The following is a 20464-nucleotide window of genomic DNA, read 5'->3' as shown; positions in this document are numbered from 1 at the left end:
ATATATAGACATTCTATATTTTGTTAAATAATCAAAGCACACCCTGTCTTTCTTCTCCCTCCATCTTTCAAAACAGGAAAACCTTTCAGAAGTTCTTGGGGGGGTGGGGGGAATCCCTCCCCTAGCCCATTTATCTCATCCTTAATATGCTTTTTTTCCAATAAGAAGAAAATCCTTGAAGCCTCTTTTCACTTACAAGGAGGAAGGCTACCCTTTCCCTAAATATCACCCCTAAAGAAAAAAAATTTTTTAAGGAAAAAGTTCCATAAAGTTTCTTACTCTGTATTTAGTGTTTTAATTTGTTCTCATTCCTCTTGACTCAGATGAGTTATTTATGATGGAAGATTTCACCAGGAAAGTAGGTACATTGTAGTTAAGAACAAAATTCATGTGAAAGCTCTTTTTGTTTGTATGTTTGTAGATTTTTGCTTTCTGTCCCCTTCACCCCTTCCCCTGTAGAAAATGAAAGCAGTTGATACTGTAGTTGGGAAGGAGACAGGCGAAGCTGGAAACGATGCTTTCACCTTTTCATGCATTCATTTTATTTCATTTTGTTTTTTATTTTTATTTTTTTTTATTTTTTTTTAATATTTTTTATTTATTTATGATAGTCACAGAGAGAGAGAGAGAGAGAGAGAGAGAAGCAGAGACATAGGCAGAGGGAGAAGCAGGCTCCATGCACCGGGAGCCCGACGTGGGATTCGATCCTGGGTCTCCAGGATCACGCCCCAGGCCAAAGGCAGGCACCAAACCGCTGCGCCACCCAGGGATCCCTCATTTTGTTTTTTAAAAGCATGCAGCAAGTGAAGCGACAAGAGGAATCCATTATGCAAATCATGTCACTTTGCATAATATCTCATGACTGGAATATGCAAATGAGCTGTATAATTTATGAGTGCCAGTGTCTGTCTAAAAGTGTTTCACATAATTTACAAAGTGAGTCTGAAAGACATGGGGAAAGCAGCTCTTCCGACCCCACTGCCAAGGAAGCTCTGTATATTTTCCTATAAGTGCTCCCTGGTAATATTGTCAAGTGCTATTTAAAAGAAATTAAGGTTCCAAATATTCATGAAAGACAAAGCTTTTCCTCTCAGTCTCTTCACCCAAATTCTTTGCCTAAAAATTTACAAGAAACTAAAAGACTCTAAAGTATTAATTTTTGTATTCAATTGGAAAAAAAAGTTTGAACCTAACTTGCTATTTGTGTATGGATTTTCCTTTCTAAAGCAAGGTATGTCTTAGAGAAGCAGACACCTTATCCATTTGTCTGGATATTTGAAGACAATAAAATGGGATTTCTCATTTTGGTTGGTTTTGTGTGCCCTGCTATGTGCAACATTTTATACATTATATTTTCTTGGATGTGTAAGATATTTAATATGGAAGTCAGATGCTTTTAAAATTCCTCTGGAGGTATATAATTCTGCTTTCAGAGATGTCTTCAAAAGAGAAATGCCATTCATTAACTAGGTTTAAGTTCACTAAGTCAGCTTACTTGGCTGATCCTTGTCTTAATTTGGTAACTTTTTTGAGTCAATGATTTTGAGCCCTTTAAGAAACCTTAACATTTTTGATAATCTGCCCTAAACTGCCCTTATATTTTTCATTTCAATCATAGTAAATTCTGTGAAAGAAACATACAGGGTGCCATGAAAATGTAAACCAGGAGGAACTGATCATGTCAGAAAAGGCTTCCTGAAGAAAGTGACTTCAAGGTGAATGCTGAAAATTGAAGAGAAATTAGACAAAAAGAGGGAGAAAATATTTTCCATGTAGAGAAATATATTCAGTAAACTTTAAGACAACAAGAAATTTGGCTGCTTGGAAGAACTAAAAACCTCTGTGGCCAGAGTATAGACAGTGGGTCATTGAATCATACTAGGAGCAGATTAGAAGGTAAGCATATGGAGAAATAACATTCATTATCTGCATTTATTTGCTGGTACATGGTCTCTTCTGTCATTATTAAGTGTATATACATGTACTTTGTTGTGTTCATATTGAAAAGTACTTACTACCATAACTTTTATAAAATACTTTTTTATTTTTCAGATTCATGTATTGAACCATCAGATTTCTTTTTTTTTTAATATTTTATTTATTCATGAGAGCCACAGAGAGAGAGAGAGAGGCAGAGACATAGGCAGAGAGAGAAGCAGACTCCACACAGGAAGCCCGATGTGGGACTTGATCCCGGGACTCCGGGATCACACCCTAAGCCAAAGGCAAACGCTCAACCACTGAGCCACCTAGGCATCCCAAACCATCAGATTTCTGAATCCAATCTATGTGACCTATTCTTTCTCTTTGTGAAGTTTTATTTTCAAAAAGTTAATGGCCATTCAGGAAAATAAAACTAAGAGGAATGTTCCACCTTCCAAGAGTAAAATACAGATTCTTTTCGAAAATACTTGGAAGATTCACAAAAATAGATTACTTTCTGGCCTTAAAAAAATTAAAGTATTGAGGTAAGACAAAATATATTATCTGACTACAAACTGAACTAAACATCAATAACAAGAATGTGGGAAGTTAAGCAGTCACAGTGAAATTAGAAAATATTTTGAATTAAATGACAATGAAAATGCACTATGTAAGATAAAGCTAAAGAAGTACCTACAGAGAAATCAGATTTAATGCCTTATTTTAGAAACCAAAAGTTTTGAATCAATAATGTCTTAAGAAAACAAAGTCAAAACAGAAGAAAGTAAGAAAATAATAAAGATAAAAGCATAAACCAATGAAACTGAAAACCGTGGGGAAAATCACTATGCCAAAAAGTTGGTTCTTTGCAAAGCATACTAAAATTGATAAACATCTAGGCAGACTGAACAAGAAAAAAAGTGAGAAGACACAAATTATCACAACTAAGAAAGAACAGTACTAAAGATCTGACAGATACTATATGAATAATAAGAGATAAGTAAATAACTTTGTCAATAAAGATGATAACCTAAATGAAATGGAAAAGTTCATTGAACAACTACAAAAATTCAGTGAAGATGAAATAACTGGCATAGTTTTATTTTATTTATTTTTATATTTTTTAAGAGTGTATTTATTTATTCATGAGAGACGCAGAGAGACAAAGACATAGGCAGAGGGAGAAGCAGTCTCCCGGGGAGCCTGATGCAAGACTCAATCCCCAGACTCCAGGATCACGAACTGAGCTAAAAGCAGATGCTCAACCACTGAGCCACCCAGGCACCCCAGCCTGCATGGTTTTATGTCTATTAAAGAAGTTGATGTGTAGTTAAAATACCTTCCTTTTCTTTAAAACACTCAGCACAGATGGCATCACTGGCATGTTCGACCAACATTTAAGGAAGAAATCATGCCAGTCCTAAACAATTTCTTTTAGGAAATAGAAAATGAAGGAATACTTTCCCACACATTTTATGAGGTCAGCATTTTGTTGATACCAAAATCAGTGGCATTGTAAGAGCAGAGAACTACAGACCAGTAACTCTTATAAACACAAAAAAATCCATAATAAAATATTAACAAATTGAGTTGAATAATATGTAAACAGAATGATACATCATGACCAAATCAGGTTTATTCCAAGAATAAAAGGTTGGTTCAACATTCTAAAATCAGTATGATTCACCATATCACTATATTTTTTTAAATCATCAATTCAATGTATTTGATGAGGAGGGAAAGCCACAGTATTAAAACAGTGTGATAGTGATGGTAGGTTAGACTGAAAGATTAATGGAACAAAATAGAAAGCCCAAAAATAGACAAAAATTTTTGACAAAGGGTCAAAGACAATCCAATGGAAAGAGAATACTCTTTTTAATACATAATGCCAGAAACAAGTAAATAAATACCTTTATCTATATTTTACTATATACAAATACTAATTTTAAACTGCTAATAAAATAAAAATCTAACACTCTACAAGTTCTTGAAGAAAATATAAAATCTTTCTGACCTGAGGCTTAGTAAAAGATTTTATATATGAGGGAAAGAAACCTGAACCATAAATGAAAAAGATAAGTTGGACTTCAGGAAAGTTGACAATTTCTGCTATTTGAATAACATTGTTAAACGAGTGAAACAATAAGCTACAGACTTGAACAAAATATTTAGACCCAGAATAAGGAAAAAATGAATCTAAACCAAACCAAAATGATACAGAAGATAGAATTAGTAGATGAAGACAGCTGTCATAAGTGGATTTCATATATTCACAAAGTTAGAAATCAGGAATATATTAAATAGGCACATTAAAGATAAAAAATACTCTACTTGAACCTATAAAACTAAACTACCTAAAACTACCTAAAACTAAAACTAAAAACTCAACTACCTAAAACTACCTAAACCTAAAACTAAAAACCTAAAACTACCATGTCTGGGATGAAGAATATCATGTCAGGAAGTGATTTACAGATTAGATATTTCAGAAGAAAAGATGAGTCAACTTCAAGACTTATAAAAAGAAACTATCCAAAATGACACATGGAAAGAAAAATAACAAAAAAATAATTACCAAAGCTTCTATGAGTTGTGGGGTAACTTTGTGTGGCCTAATTTTTGTGTAATTTTTGGAATCCTGTGAAGGATAAATTCAGGAGTACAAAAAAAAATCCAAGAAATAGTTGAAATTTTTCCAAATTTGGTGAAAATTATAAACCCAACAGGTCCAACTGTCTCAACAAGATCCATGCACAAGAAAGAAAAGAAAAGAAAAGAAAACTACACTAAAGCACATCATACTCAAATTGCTTAAAATCAGTATGAAGTAGAACAATTTAAAAGCATCTAAAGAAAAGAAGACACATTATGTATAGAGAAACAAAGATAAAAATGACAGCAGATTTCTCTTTGGAATCAATGCAAGCCAGAAGACAGTGGAGAAACATCTTTAGAGTATTTTTTTTTTTTTTTGAGAATCCTCCATTTCACTTTATTTGTTCATTCACATCATATACCATCCCACAAGAACTGGAATGACTTCATATAGTTTATTTTTCCAACTGTCTGTCCATAGAGGGGTGTGATTGTTTTCTGTGTTGTTCTATCTGGGCATCTACTCCCACTTCAGGATCATCCAATTCGTGCCAAGTTCTCCTCCATAGAGATGGGCAGTTCTTTTTGCTTGCACAGTCCTAGGAACTTTCCTGATCAGAGACAACTGAATATATAAAGTCCCCATTTCTATACCACTCCAAGATGAAGCCCAGCTGTTTCCTAGACAATACTAGGTAAGACAGAGGTAAATGACAGCTTCTTGGTGAGGTGTGTGAGTGTGTGTGTGTGTCAATGCACCCATCTGTCATAGGGCAGTGAAATATTTACAGAGCCCTGAACTTAAAATCCAAAGGCTCAATTTCAAGTTCTGACAATGTCACTTAAAAACTGGTTGACTTTGGGCAAGGCTGTTAACTTCTTTTGACACTTCACTTCCTTGGTATTGGTGGTGATCTCTCCTTTCTCATTCATGATTTTATTAATTTGAGTTTTTCTCTCTTCTTTTTATTAAGGATGGCTAATGGTTTATCTAACTTATTAATCTTTCAAAGAACCAACTCCTGGTTTTGTTGATCTGTTCCACAGTTATTCTCGTCTCTATTTCATTGAGTTCTGCTCGAATCTTTATTAACTCTCTTCTTCTACTGGGTGTAGGATCTATTTGTTTTTTTTTCTCCAGTTCCTGCAAGGTTAGCTTTTGTATTTGAGTTCTTTCCAGTTTTTTTTTTTTGGTGTTCAATTTACTAACATACAGAATAACCCCCAGTGCCCGTCACCCATTCACTCCCACCCCCCGCCCTCCTCCTCTTCCAACACCCCTAGTTCGTTTCCCAGAGTTAGCAGTCTTTACGTTCTGTCTCCCTTTCTGATATTTCCCACACATTTCTTCCCCCTTCCCTTATATTCCCTTTCACTATTATTTATATTCCCCAAATGAATGAGAACATATAATGTTTGTCCTTCTCCGACTGGCTTACTTCACTCAGCATGATACCCTCCAGTTCCATCCACGTTGAAGCAAATGGTGGGTATTTGTCATTTCGAATAGCTGAGTAATATTCCATTGTATACATAAACCACAGCTTCTTTATCCATTCATCTTTCGTTGGACACCGAGGCTCCTTCCACAGTTTGGCTATCGTGGCCATTGCTGCTATAAACATCGGGGTGCAGGTGTCCCGGCGTTTCACTGCATCTGTATCTTTGGGGTAAATCCCCAACAGTGCAATTGCTGGGTCGTAGGGCAGGTCTATTTTTAACTCTTTGAGGAACCTCCACACAGTTTTCCAGAGTGGCTGCACCAGTTCACATTCCCACCAACAGTGTATGAGGGTTCCCTTTTCTCCGCATCCTCTCCAACATTTGTTGTTTCCTGCCTTGTTAATTTTCCCCATTCTCACTGGTGTGAGGTGGTATCTCATTGTGGTTTTGATTTGTATTTCCCTGATGGCAAGTGATGCAGAGCATTTTCTCATGTGCATGTTGGCCATGTCTATGTCTTCCTCTGTGAGATTTCTGTTCATGTCTTTTGCCCATTTCATGATTGGATTGTTTGTTTCTTTGGTGTTGAGTTTAATAAGTTCTTTATAGATCTTGGAAACTAGCCCTTTATCTGATATGTCATTTGCAAATATCTTCTCCCATTCTGTAGGTTGTCTTTGAGTTTTGTTGACTGTATCCTTTGCTGTGCAAAAGCTTCTTATCTTGATGAAGTCCCAATAGTTCATTTTTGCTTTTGTTTCTTTTGCCTTCGTGGATGTATCTTGCAAGAAGTTACTATGGCCGAGTTCAAAAAGGGTGTTGCCTGTGTTCTTCTCTTGGATTTTGATGGAATCTTGTCTCACATTTAGATCTTTCATCCATTTTGAGTTTATCTTTGTGTATGGTGAAAGAGAGTGGTCTAGTTTCATTCTTCTGCATGTGGATGTCCAATTTTCCCAGCACCATTTATTGAAGAGACTGTCTTTCTTCCAATGGATAGTCTTTCCTCCTTTATCGAATATTAGTTGCCCATAAAGTTCAGGGTCCACTTCTGGATTCTCTATTCTGTTCCACTGATCTATGTGTCTGTTTTTGTGCCAGTACCACACTGTCTTGATGACCACAGCTTTGTAGTACAACCTGAAATCTGGCATTGTGATGCCCCCAGATATGGTTTTCTTTTTTAAAATTCCCCTGGCTATTCGGGGTCTTTTCTGATTCCACACAAATCTTAAAATAATTTGTTCTAACTCTCTGAAGAAAGTCCATGGTATTTTGATAGGGATTGCATTAAACGTGTATATTGCCCTGGGTAACATTGACATTTTCACAATATTAATTCTGCCAATCCATGAGCATGGAATATTTTTCCATCTCTTTGTGTCTTCCTCAATTTCTTTCAGAAGTGTTCTATAGTTTTGAGGGTATAGATCCTTTACATCTTTGGTTAGGTTTATTCCTAGGTATCTTATGCTTTTGGGTGCAATTGTAAATGGGATTGACTCCTTAATTTCTCTTTCTTCAGTCTCATTGTTAGTGTATAGAAATGCCACCGACTTCTGGGCATTGATTTTGTATCCTGCCACGCTACCGAATTGCTGTATGAGTTCTAGCAACCTTGGGGTGGAGACTTTTGGGTTTTCTATGTAGAGTATCATGTCATCGGCGAAGAGGGAGAGTTTGACTTCTTCTTTGCCAATTTGAATGCCTTTAATGTCTTTTTGTTGTCTGATTGCTGAGGCTAGGACTTCCAGTACTATGTTGAACAGCAGTGGTGAGAGTGGACATCCCTGTCTTGTTCCTGATCTTAGGGGAAAGGCTCCCAGTGCTTCCCCATTGAGAATGATATTTGCTGTGGGCTTTTCATAGATGGCTTTTAAGATGTCGAGGAATGTTCCCTCGATCCCTACACTCTGAAGAGTTTTGATCAGGAATGGATGCTGTATTTTGTCAAATGCTTTCTCTGCATCCAATGAGAGGATCATATGGTTCTTGGTTTTTCTCTTGCTGATATGATGAATCACATTGATTGTTTTACGGGTGTTGAACCAGCCTTGTGTCCCAGGGATAAATCCTACTTGGTCATGGTGAATAATTTTTTTAATGTATTGTTGGATCCTATTGGCCAGTATCTTGTTGAGAATTTTTGCATCCATGTTCATCAGGGATATTGGTCTGTAATTCTCCTTTTTGGTGGGGTCTTTGTCTGGTTTTGGAATTAAGGTGATGCTGGCCTCATAACACGAATTTGGAAGTACTCCATCTCTTTCTATCTTTCCAAACAGCTTTAGGAGAATAGGTATGGTTTCTTCTTTAAACGTTTGATAGAATTCCCCTGGGAAGCCATCTGGCCCTGGACTCTTGTGTCTTGGGAGGTTTTTGATGACTGCTTCAATTTCCTCCCTGGTTATTGGCCTGTTCAGGTTTTCTATTTCTTCCTGTTCCAGTTTTGGTAGTTTGTGGCTTTCCAGGAATGCGTCCATTTCTTCTAGATTGCCTAATTTATTGGCGTATAGCTGTTCATAATATGTTTTTAAAATCGTTTGTATTTCCTTGGTGTTGGTAGTGATCTCTCCTTTCTCATTCATGATTTTATTAATTTGAGTCTTCTCTCTCTTCTTTTTAATAAGGCTGGCTAATGGTTTATCTATCTTGTTAATTCTTTCAAAGAACCAACTCCTGGTTTTGTTGATCTGTTCCACAGTTCTTCTGGTCTCGATTTCATTGAGTTCTGCTCGAATCTTTATTAACTCCCTTCTTCTCTTGGGTGTAGGATCTATTTGCTGTTTTTTCTCTAGCTCCTTTATGTGTAAGGTTAGCTTTTGTATTTGAGTTCTTTCCAGTTTTTGAATGGATGCTTGTATTGCGATGTATTTCCCCCTTAGGACTGCTTTTGCTGCATCCCAAAGATTTTGAACGGTTGTATCTTCATTCTCATTAGTTTCCATGAATCTTTTTAATTCTTCCTTAATTTCCTGGTTGACTCTTTTATCTTTTAGCAGGATGGTCCTTAACCTCCACGTGTTTGAGGTCCTTCCAAACTTCTTGTTGTGATTTAGTTCTAATTTCAAGGCATTATGGTCTGAGAATATGCAGGGGACAATCCCAATCTTTTGGTATCGGTTCAGACCCGATTTGTGACCCAATATGTGGTCTATTCTGGAGAAAGTTCCATGTGTGCTTGAGAAGAATGTGTATTCAGTTGAGTTTGGATGTAAAGTTCTGTAGATATCTGTGAAATCCATCTGGTCCAGTGTATCATTTAAAGCTCTCGTTTCTTTGGAGATGTTGTGCTTAGAAGACCTATCGAGTATAGAAAGAGCTAGATTGAAGTCACCAAGTATAAGTGTATTATTATCTAAGTATTTCTTCACTTTGGTTAATAATTGATTGATATATTTGGCAGCTCCCACATTCGGGGCATATATATTGAGGATTGTTAAGTCCTCTTGTTGAATAGATCCTTTAAGTATGAGATAGTGTCCCTCTTCATCTCTCACTACAGTCTTTGGGGTAAATTTTAGTTTATCTGATATAAGGATGGCTACCCCTGCTTTCTTTTGAGGACCATTCGAATGGTAAATGGTTCTCCAACCTTTTATTTTCAGGCTGTAGGTGTCCTTCTGTCTAAAATGAGTCCCTTGTAGACAGCAAATAGATGGGTCCTGCTTTTTTATCCAGTCTGAAACCCTGCGCCTTTTGATGGGGTCATTAAGCCCGTTCACATTCAGAGTTACTATTGAGAGATATGAGTTTAGTGTCATCATGATATCTATTCAGTCCTTGTTTTTGTGGACTGTTCCCCTGAACTTCTTCTTAAAGGGGAATTTTAAGAGTCCCCCTTAAAATTTCTTGCAGAGCTGGTTTGGAGGTCACATATTCTTTTAGTTGCTGCCTGTCTTGGAAGCTCTTTATCTCTCCTTCCATTTTGAATGAGAGCCTTGGTGGATAAAGTATTCTTGGTTGCATGTTCTTCTCATTTAGGACCCTGAATATATCCTGCCAGCCCTTTCTGGCCTGCCAGGTCTCTGTGGAGAGGTCTGCTGTTACCCTAATACTCCTCCCCATAAAAGTCAGGGATTTCTTGTCTCTTGCTGCTTTAAGGATCTTCTCTTTATCTTTGGAATTTGCAAGCTTCACTATTAAATGTCGAGGTGTTGAACGGTTTTTATTGATTTTAGGGGGGGATCTCTCTATTTCCTGGATCTGAATGCCTGTTTCCCTTCCCAGATTAGGAAAGTTTTCAGCTAGAATTTGTTCAAATACATATTCTGGCCCTCTGTCCCTTTCGGCGCCCTCGGGAACACCAATTAAACGTAGGTTTTTCTTTCTCAGGCTGTCGTTTATTTCCCTTAATCTATCCTCATGGTCTTTTAATTGTCTGTCTCTTTTTTCCTCAGTTTCCCTCTTTGCTATCAACTTGTCTTCTATGTCACTCACTCGTTCTTCCACCTCGTTAACCCTCGTCGTTAGGACTTCTAGTTTGGATTGCATCTCATTCAATTGATTTTTAATTTCTGCCTGATTAGCTCTAAATTCTGCAGTCATGAAGTCTCTTGAGTCCTTTATACTTTTTTCTAGAGCCACCAGTAGCTGTATAATAGTGCTTCAGAATTGGCTTTCTGACATTGAATTGTAATCCAGATTTTGTAACTCTGTGGGAGAGAGGACTGTTTCTGATTCTTTCTTTTGAGGTGAGGTTTTCCTTCTAGACATTTTGCTCAGTGCAGAGTGGCCAAAAGCAAGTTGTATTGGGAAAAAGAGAAAAAGAGAGGAGAGAAAGAAGGAAAGAAAAGAGAAAGAGAAAAAAAAGGGAAGAAAAAAAACAAAAAAAAAAAAAGAAGAAAAAGAGAAAGAAAAAGAAAGGAGAAAAAAAGGGGGTGGAGGAAGGAAACAAATCAAAAAGCAAAACAAAACAAACAAACAAACAAACAAAAAGAACCACGGGGCAGTATCTTCTGATTCTGTGTACTTTTAAGTCCCTTGGCTTCTCCTGGAAGTTGTCCGTCTAGCTGGTGTTCTGGGGGAGGGGCCTGTTGTGCTGGTTTTCAGGTGTTAGCACTTGGGGGAGCTGCTGTGCCCCTGCCTGGTGCAGGGCTCAGTGGGGGTTGTTTACTCCGTGAGGCCGCAGGAGGAATAGCCCCAGTGGCGGGGCAGCTCTGGAAACCTGGATTCAGCTCCGGCAGGAACTCCGTCTGCAGGGCCTGGAGGCTCCGGGGCGGGGCCGCTGATCTGCTCAGCTGGGGCAGGAGCTTCCTTGCTGTCCTGGTCCCTCCCAGCCTCTGCCTGTCCCGGGGGAGGCGGGATCCTGGGCTGTGTCCCGGCGCCCTGTGCTCCGGGGCCTGCGCTGGTGGATTCGCGCTCCCGGGCCGCGCAGCCCCCTCCGCGGAGCCGCCGCCCGAGCCCCTCCGAGCTGCTCCTGGAACCGCGCAGCCCCCTCCGCACGGAGCCTCTTCCTCTGCCCGAGCCCCTCCGAGCTGCTCCTGGGGCCGCGCAGCCCCCTCCGCGGAGCCGCCGCCCGAGCCCCTCCAGCTGCTCCGGGTCCCCCGTGCGCGCTGCAGCCCTTAGGGAGCTCGGCGCACTCTCCTGGGGCGCAGTTGCTGTTACTGCCCCAGGGAACCCGAGGGCATCCTCGCCCTCCTGGGTCCTGCTCCACCTCCCCGCGAGCCCCTTTCCGCCCGGGAAGGTCGGTGCAGCTCCTGCTCCTCCGGGACGGGGCTCTCCTGTCCTGGGGACACTCGCCCCGGCCTCAGCCCGGCTCCTCCCGGCCCCTCCCCCTCGGAGGCCTTTGTTTCTTTACTTCTTTTTCCCCGTCTTCCTACCATGATAGAAGCGCGAACTCTTCTCACTGTAGCATTCCAGCTGGTCTCTCTTTAATTCTCAGGCCGAATTCATAGATTTTCAGGATGATTGGAAGGTTTTCTAGGTAATTTGGTGGAGACAGGTGATTTGGAGACCCTACTCTTTCGCCATCTTGCTCCTCCCCTCTTTAGAGTATTGAAAGAAAAAATAAAGTTAAACTGAAATTCTATAAACAGAAAAAGTACATTTCAAAGATGAAATACAGACTTTTTCAGATGTACAAAAACTGAAAGAATTTATCATTAGCAGACCTGCACAACAAAAACTGTTAAAGGAAACTTCAGACAAATGGAAAATTATACCACATAATGAAAAGCCTTGAAAATGGCAATTATATTAAATTTTTAAAAAATTATTAAATATGTTTAAAGGTAATTGATTATTTGAAACAAAAATAATAGCAATGTACTGTTTTTATAACACAAAAAGCGAAATCCATGATAAGAGTAGCACAAAAGCTATTGAATAAAATGGAAAAATGAAAGAATTATTATAAAGTTCTTATACTGTATACAAAGTGGTATAATATCATTCGAAGTTAGACTGATAAAGTTGTATACTATAAACTTTCTTAATTTAAAAATAGCTATAGTTAATAAGCAACAAAAGAGAATGGAGTTCTCAAAAAATGCTCGATTCCAAACATATAGCAAGATAATAGACTTAAATGTCATCTTCAGTAATCACATTAAATGTAAATGGCCTAACTACACTAATTAAAGGACAGAGATTGCTAGATTATGTAGAAAACAGCAAGACCCAAATATATGCTACCTACAACAAAACGACTTAAATATAAATATTCAAATGGTTTAGAAGTTAAAGGATGGGAATAGATATACCATATTAACACTAATCAAATGAAAGTTGGAATATATATATATTAACATAAGGTAGTATATTTCATTGTTTATAGACCCTAGAAAGATGAAGTCAGCCACTACTGTATTCTTTTGCTTTCTTTAGTGACAATTAGACCTTAGCTTCTCTTTCAATCAATGGATTCTGGATCTGAGAACTGTCTCTGGTCTGGAAATAGCAAGGGATTATGACTTTCCATTGAAGTGGCCAACTTTTATCTCTCTGTTCATTCAATCTTGATCTTTTTTTGAATATGTGTTATGAAATACCTCTAGTGTTTTATCTTGCCTCTAGTAATATGTTCTATGAGATATGTCCATAAACCCCTGTGGATCAGGCACCCTCTGGTTGCTATTTGAAACTTGCTTCCAAATCCTTCCAGGGAACATAGTATAAGCTGTATTTTATGTATAATGTCCACTCCAGCATACCCATTTCTCTGAGGTTTTTACTGCTTTCTGAATAGTTTATTACACCATTTATCAAATCTCTAAAATGGGCCATCATTCTTTCACTTTTCCAAGAACCACCCCATCAGTGTATTAAAAACTGACTCCAAGAATCCTTGTCAGGGCATTAAATCTGAGTCATGGAAAAGATCCCCCATTAAGCAATTTATATTCCAATTCTCTGGTCCAGCACCCTCAAGATTCCAGGCATATTCTGACAGTTCCTACACTGCATATTAGCCAGGTGCATCTACTCTCTTTTGGCAATAAATCTCTCTCCTCCCTCAGCAAGCCCAAGATTTCTCCAGTGGGGCCATTCTGAGATTTGACACTCATTCCTCTGGTGCCCAGGAAGTGAAATGAAGTCAGGTTCTGAAAAATAAAAGCATTATAAAGCACCTGCTTCATTTGAAACCTGTGTGGTCATCAAATAAGATAGAGTCCCTATCCCCTAACAAGTGGAAGTGGTTCTCTTTCTTGGGCCCAAAGGGTTGAAGATAGTCTGAGTGCTCAAAATTCTCAACTGCATCAGTCTTAATATCCCCACATCAGGGCTCAGAGTCCTACCTCTCCAATAGGGCCCTGACATTGGCATAGAAGACTTGACTGGGTGAGAAATCAGCCTTCTCTTTAGCTCTGCAACCCTTATAATTAAGTTGCATTGCTAATCTTAAGTCACGTTTGCCCTTTGATTTGTATTCTTTACTTTAAATTGGTACTTAACTGACCTAAGTCTGTCATTCTTTTTTTTTTTTTTTTTTTTTTTTTTTGGTAAATCACTGGTGTTCAGCCATAACCACCCAGTTCCACAGTCCTAGTAATTTCTTCATTGCTCTGAAATGCCAGATAAATTACACAAGCTGGTACACTTCTTTATCACATCTCATTCACCATGGGTAAGAAATCTTAACCTTTGCACTACTACAGCCTGTCAGACTCTATGCTTCTAACTCTCAGTCCTGGTAACAACTATCCTAGATAGAGTTCCCTAAAGGCAGAGCCCTCATGGCATCTGGAATAGCCCAGTAGCCAATAAATATATAAAAGTGTGTTCATTAGTTGTGGAAATCAAACCAATGAGATACCACGTGTGTTTGATAAAAATGTATACTCTGCAGCTGTTAGGTATAGGGGATTTCTGCAGCCATTTACTCTCTATCCCTGAGGATGGAACCCCTCAGATCTCTGCCACTACTGAGGTTGAAAGTAGAGCCACCCTCATCGTGTCTCCCCCATGCCCCACCCCACTGTGAAATGGGATCTGCCTTCCTTAGACCACATCGCCATGACTCTCACATAGCACTGAAACTGGATGCTTGACTGTGTCCCTCCGCTTGCCCAGGGGCTATAGGGGGGCAGAGGCTGCCTCCTATGCATTTCTGTCCCACTGTCCCTAGTATGGAATGGTGGCAGTAATGACAACAGCTAACACCTTCAGGCATTCACTGGGATGGATAAGGGTGCAGGCTCCAGAGGCTGACTTCTGCATTCAGGTCTCCAGCTCTCCTGTCGAGGTGGGGATTATAAGAGTACCAACCTCACAGGACAGTGCAATGAGTTAATGGATATAAACCTCTAAGCCCAGTTCCCAATATAAATGTTGGCTCTGGTCATCCTCCTCCTCATTATAATTTTTTTAAAGACGTTCTATGTTTTATAACCTTTAAATTTTTTTGGAATATTCTTCAGCTCTATTGAGGCATAACTGATAAAATTATAACATGTTGAAAGTGGATATCATGGTAATTTGGTGTATGTATATACATTGTGAGACGGTTCCTCCCATCTGGTTTATTCACACATCCATCACCTCACTACTTAGGTGTAGATTTTTGGTGAGAGCATTTAAGTTCTACTCTCAGCAAATTTCAGTTATACGATACAGTGTTATCAACTCTAGCTGATAATCATTCGTTGTTTACTGTGTGCTGGGCACTATGCCAAATGCTTTAAATAAATTATTTAATCCTCAAAGAGCTCTATTTCTCAGGTGAGGAAGCTTGAGTTGTAGAGATGTTGAGTAATTTGCCCTGGGTCACCTGGAAGACCAGATCCCCAACCCGGGCGCCCGACCGCGCTCTTAGGCACCGCCCTGGCCAGGCGTTCATACCCGGTGAGCAGCTGAAGGAATGAAAACAAACACAGGTTGGCCCGGATCGGGAAACCCTTATAAGGGGCCTCTTCTGTTTTGTTTGAAGGCTCAACCACAGGAATTACCTCTTGGAGTCTCCCCACAAGTACAGTGTTGCCGACCTCCAGCAGGTGAGACTGCCTTTCTCTACCCCCAGAGGGGCCTCATTCCTGGAGACATCAGACGGGAGGGGTGGCTGCAGCTTTTCAGCACCTCAGACTATGTGTCTGGCTGTCCCAGGATTCCTGGGCGGTGACTGAGCGCCAGCCCCCTGCAGTTAGCAGGCAGTCCAGCAAAGCCTGGGGAACAGGAGCGCCTTGGCCCCTTCCCTGCCTCTGGCCTCGTCCCCAGCTAGAGGGCAGCAGGAGGAGAGGCCCCAGGCCTGAAAGTTGAGGACATTCCTTCCTTCAGGGAGGGCACTGTGGATTTGGGTCTCATCCTTAAGCCGGTTACCCCCAGTGACCTCCATGTGGGGGAGCTGTACACCTGCATTGTTCAGCCTGGACCGGGGTGGGGGGGTGGGGGGGGTGGTTCTTGCCCAAGTGGGAAGATACTCTTTGGGAATAGGAGTTCTTGAGGCAAGGTGGAGCCACATTTTATAGATGGCCTCAGCCTCAGCACAGCTACCCGAAAGGCCTGTCGGCCTGCACTTGCCCTCCACAGATCGTGGATGGAGTGTATGAAGGGTTCCTCAACACCCTGATTGGATTTGCCTCCCAGCACGTCTACCACTGTGACCTGTGCACCCAGCGTGGCTTCATCTGCCAGATCTGCCATCACCACGACATCATCTTCCCCTTCGAGTTTGACGCCACAGTCAGGTATGTGGGACACCCAGCCTGCCACCCCACCCCTATCCACAGCTGGCCCCAGCTATCCAGGGAGGCAGGCCCAGTGCCATTGTGCAGAAATACAGAGACACCCTGTCTGTGCCGGTACCGATGCCCTGAGCAGTCACGGAGGCTCCGGTCCAGCTCAGAGAGCCCTCCAAGGCCCCTGCCTAGATCAAGGAAGCTGTCTGTCTCCCTAGAGAGGAGGTGGCTTGCTGCCTCTTTGAGCGGGGGCCTCAGTTTTGTCATCTACAAACAGGGTGAGGAGGGACTGAATGAGTTACTGCCCCGGAGCATTGGCACAGGCCAGGCACAAAGTGGGCACCCTGTGGGTGGTACCTGCCTGCCTCTCTCCTGCAGTAATGATGGATCTTACCCGATTATCACTCATTATCAGAAGCCTCTAAATGGAAAAATTCATCCACCAAACCTCCATTCCAGCCCGTGTGGGAGGGGAAAACTGAGCAGGCGGGAGCATTCATTCATGTTCAGTAGGTGTCTCATGGCCTAGATTCAGCCCCTAGGCTGAGTTTTTTAAACAGCAGAGGGTTTTCAACATAGGCAAGAAGTCATGTCATGAGTCTCAAGCAGCATCTTAAAAAGTGAATTTGAACAGAGAGTGTCAGCAGTGCCTGTGGTGTGAAGGAGGGTAAGCATTGTCGCGAGGTTTTATTTGACCATGCAGGGGCAGCGCACAGGTGCCTTGGGTGGCAGGTGCCGCTCAGCCTCCCCGCGGGTTCTGGTCAGGAAGGCTGGCCAGCCCCCCGGCCCATGGCACAGGCGGTGCTTGCTGCTATCCCCCAGGTGTGGCGAGTGCTAGACCGTCTTCCACCAGAGCTGCCAGGCCGTGGTGAAGAAGGGCTGCCCCCGCTGTGCCCGCCGGCGCAAGTACCAAGAACAGAGCACTCTCACCTAAGTCAGCGAGCTGTCCCCACCAAGGCTGCGGGGTGGCGGCTCGGCTCACCCATCTCAGCTGGGTTTGGCGTCAGTCCGGATCCTCTCAAGGTGTCACAGCTGTCTCCCCTGTCACGAAGACTCCGATGTGACCAGAGCACGAGCCTACCAGAGGAAGCCCTCGATGATGTCACCCAGTCCCTCTACCACCTGTCTGCTCCCGGACATGGGGACATCATCAGATGCCCCCATTCCAGGGGATGCAGGGAGGGGGAACTTTGCACTAATCAGGCCCCAGCTCACCTCACAGACATGGCACATCCATCAGGGCTGTTCAAACACTGTGGAAACAAGACTTGGGCGCATTCTCAATTCCACATTCCTGATTAAAAGGTCTAGTTTTTTAAGGCAGGTTTTTTTTTCCCCTTCATATTTCAACGGAAAATATTTTTTTATTCTTGACCCTACACAAGTCACCCAAGAAATCCAGGCCTTCTCATGCTGAGCAAATGTGTGGGAACACTTGGCCCGCAGGCAGGCGGGTGGCTGGACAGGCAGGCCACTGCTGGGCCAGAGCCTGCCAGCTGGACTGGGTGCCTTTCCTTCTCCTACACCGGGCGCTCACTGCCCACGGCTCAAGTACGACGTGCCAAACTGCCCGGGGGCTGGTGGGATGGGTCTCGATGACCGTCCTCTCCCTCTCCCTCTGTTTGCCCTGCCCTGTCCACCTCACCTGGAAGCCCCATCCCCTTTCTCCATGTCAGAGCCCCCCAGCTCTCGTGCAGCTAGGGATCTTGGTCCCTGAGGGAGAAGGGAGGGACTTGGAACCCGCACTGTCAGCACTTTGAGCCTTTCTTGGCTCAGGGCAGGGTGGTCATCTTGCCTACCCCTCAGCCCCTCGCCGTCCCATCCTACCACAGACCCGCAGCCAGATGGGCCGGGGGCGGCTGCAGACATACTCTCGCCCTGTTCCCCCACCGCATGACTGAGCCCTCTGGGAACAGAGGCAGGCTGGGCCCACAGAGAGGGCAACAAGCCCAGGCCAGCGGCCAGCCTCGGGCATCGGGACTGCCAGGCCCCGCACTGTGGAGTGGTGACCCCATCCTTCCACAAAGAGTGCCGGCCCTGCTGCAGAGACGCACAGGGACACGTGGGAGCAGCCACCTGTTGGAAGGACACTGAGCCTCAGTTTACAAAGCCATGAATTCACAAAGCTTTGCTGGACTGGCCCAGGAGGGGCCCTACCAGAGACCGGAAAACGTCATTGGAGCATGATTGCCTTTTCAAGGGGGTCTTGGGGTAGAGCAGGAGCCTGCCATTGTTTTCAAAGTGACCTTTAGACCCTGGGGTTTGGGGGTTGATTTCTCTGCTGCCTTATCCCATCTTTCCTGGACCCACAGCCCCCACCCCCACCCCGCAGCCCTGGGTCCTCTGGCCATCCTCTCTGCTCTCAGCTTGAATTGGGGGCCTCAGGTGGAGATTGCCTGTCACTGTAAAGAGCTGAATCTACTCCCACCTCTCCCTGGGGGTGATTCGGCTGCTGAGTCACCTGCCCAGCCCTGTGAAGCTGGATAAATTGTGCAATAGAACAGAGGAGGTGGTGGGGGGTGGGGGTGCCTGTAACAGGGGGCTGCCCCACAACTTCTCTGTCCCCGGCACGGAAGATGGTGCACACCTAGGCCCAGCATGCCAAAGCCTCCTAAATGGGAAAGTGGGTCCTTATCCCCATCCTGCACCCCCATAGCCAGCATTAATGCTCCCCCACAGACCCAGCCTAAGCAGAGCTGCAGGTGCCCCAGGTCCCCAAGTGGACAGGGGCTGGCCTGGGGTGGGCAGTGCTGCCCAGGCCCAGCCCTGGCTCCTCAGGCCCGTGAGTATGTTATGTGCACCAGAAGGTGCCCTAGGAGGCAGCAGGAGTGAGGCCCTAGGGAGCTTGCTTAGGTTGGGTATCCACCCCGCCGCCGCCGCCCTCCCAGGGACTAGTAGCATTAGAACTGACCCTCTCCCCAGCACCAGAAAGCTGCTAATCAAATGAGTTGACTTTTACCCTCTCACCTCCAATGGAAAGCTGATGTGAACCTCAGTGGTGCCCACACTATTTTTAAAATGCCATTTTATGCAATAAACTGTTTCTAGCGGGGGGGCGCTGGCCCTGAACAGCGCTTTGCAATGTATGGAAGGAACTGCTACCGTGTGCATTTTGGGTGATTTTGCAGTAAAGACCTGATCTTTTTCACCTGTGATCTTGCTTCTGAATCCTGATGCTGCCACTGGCTGGGGGAGGCCACCAGCCATCCTGTGGTTGGATGCCCCCCCCCTCATTAGCTGGGGAGGCCTGGAGAGGGAGGGTTGGTAGTAAACATTTGCAAGCAAGGGGCGCGGGCACGCAGGGGAGAAGAGGTGCCACTAGGAGTCCTGGCCAGGGAGCCAGGGGGAGATTTCGGGGCCTTGCTGGAGGTCTCCTCACGTACACTCATGCATAACAGATGAAGCTGCTGCCTGAAATCCCACCAGAGTGGCACCTTCCCTGTGCCTGTCAAAGCACAGAGCCCTGACACTGGAACATGAAGAATGTTGGGACTATTTCCTACTGGGTTTTCCAAGGCAAGAGGGGGGGCTTAGAAAAGGCTGAGCAGCACCAGAATCAGGGATCCCAGTGGCCTAGACTTGGCCACTACCTTCCTCTAAGTGCCAGGAGAAGCCCACCACTGCCCGTGGTGAGGCCAGAAGAAGGAAACAGACTAGTTCCAGGGAAGGCAGATTGTGGAAAAATGTGATTGAAACACTCTGCTCTGTCTGCAGTTCCTTGTCCTTGAAGATGCCTTTTGGCCCTGGGGGAGCACCTTCTGCACATCCCCTGAGCCCCAGCTTCCCTCAGGGGCCTCAAGTCTCTCCAGGTCAGTAGGAAGTGGGCTCTGAGAAGACAAAAGGAACTGGGTTTGAGGCCTAGGGACAGGGAGGCCAGGGCCAGGCGACCTGGGTGCCTCATCCTCAGCAAGGTGCCTCTGAGGACATTCCTTTCTCCCTTCCCCCTCCTGCCTGAAGGAGAATGGGGGGTTGGAGACAACCCAACACCAGAGAAGACAGCTCATCTTCTAATAAAAATAATGTTCATAATAACAAATGTGTGCTCCTATAATAATGTGATACTATACTGTGCTTAGTGCATCTCATTCAATCTCGCCAACTACCCTGGGAGGTAGGTGTCACTGTCCCCAGTTTACAGGAGAGAAAATTTCAAGTGCTAGGAGTCCAGCTCCAGCAGGCTGCTCTGGGCTTACCCTACAGACTGGAGGGTGGCCCTCTTCCAGAGGAGGATCTAGGCAGCAGGGGGACGGAATCAAACAGTGGGAGGGAAATCTGGCCAGAAGTAGTCGAGGAGGCTGCCCCCCCACGCCCCCCCCCCCACGCCCCCACCTCACACCACCATCCTCGCCCTCCTGCTTACACCTCCGGGAGACAGCCAGGTGTGG

At 43.7% G+C, this 20464-nt stretch overlaps 1 protein-coding gene across 1 annotated transcript in view; it reads left to right on the top strand.

The window, feature by feature from the left end:
* The window catches only part of LOC112651460 (putative uncharacterized protein DDB_G0283467), a 56407-nt gene extending 37175 nt beyond the window's left edge, over nt 1-19232 (top strand). The window contains exons 2-5 of the mRNA XM_049114670.1: nt 15127-15249; nt 15335-15398; nt 15988-16088; nt 16902-19232. Of these exons, the coding sequence (XP_048970627.1) occupies nt 15150-15249; nt 15335-15398; nt 15988-16088; nt 16902-16951 (315 nt within the window). The 5' untranslated portion in view covers nt 15127-15149 and the 3' untranslated portion in view covers nt 16952-19232. The remainder of the gene's footprint in view (nt 1-15126; nt 15250-15334; nt 15399-15987; nt 16089-16901) is intronic.
* The last annotated feature ends 1232 nt before the right edge of the window (nt 19233-20464 follow it).

The sequence above is a fragment of the Canis lupus genome, chromosome 9, assembly GCF_003254725.2.
Source record: "Canis lupus dingo isolate Sandy chromosome 9, ASM325472v2, whole genome shotgun sequence".
In the NCBI taxonomy this organism is placed as follows: domain Eukaryota; kingdom Metazoa; phylum Chordata; class Mammalia; order Carnivora; family Canidae; genus Canis; species Canis lupus.
This window is presented reverse-complemented; position numbering and strand designations above follow the sequence as displayed.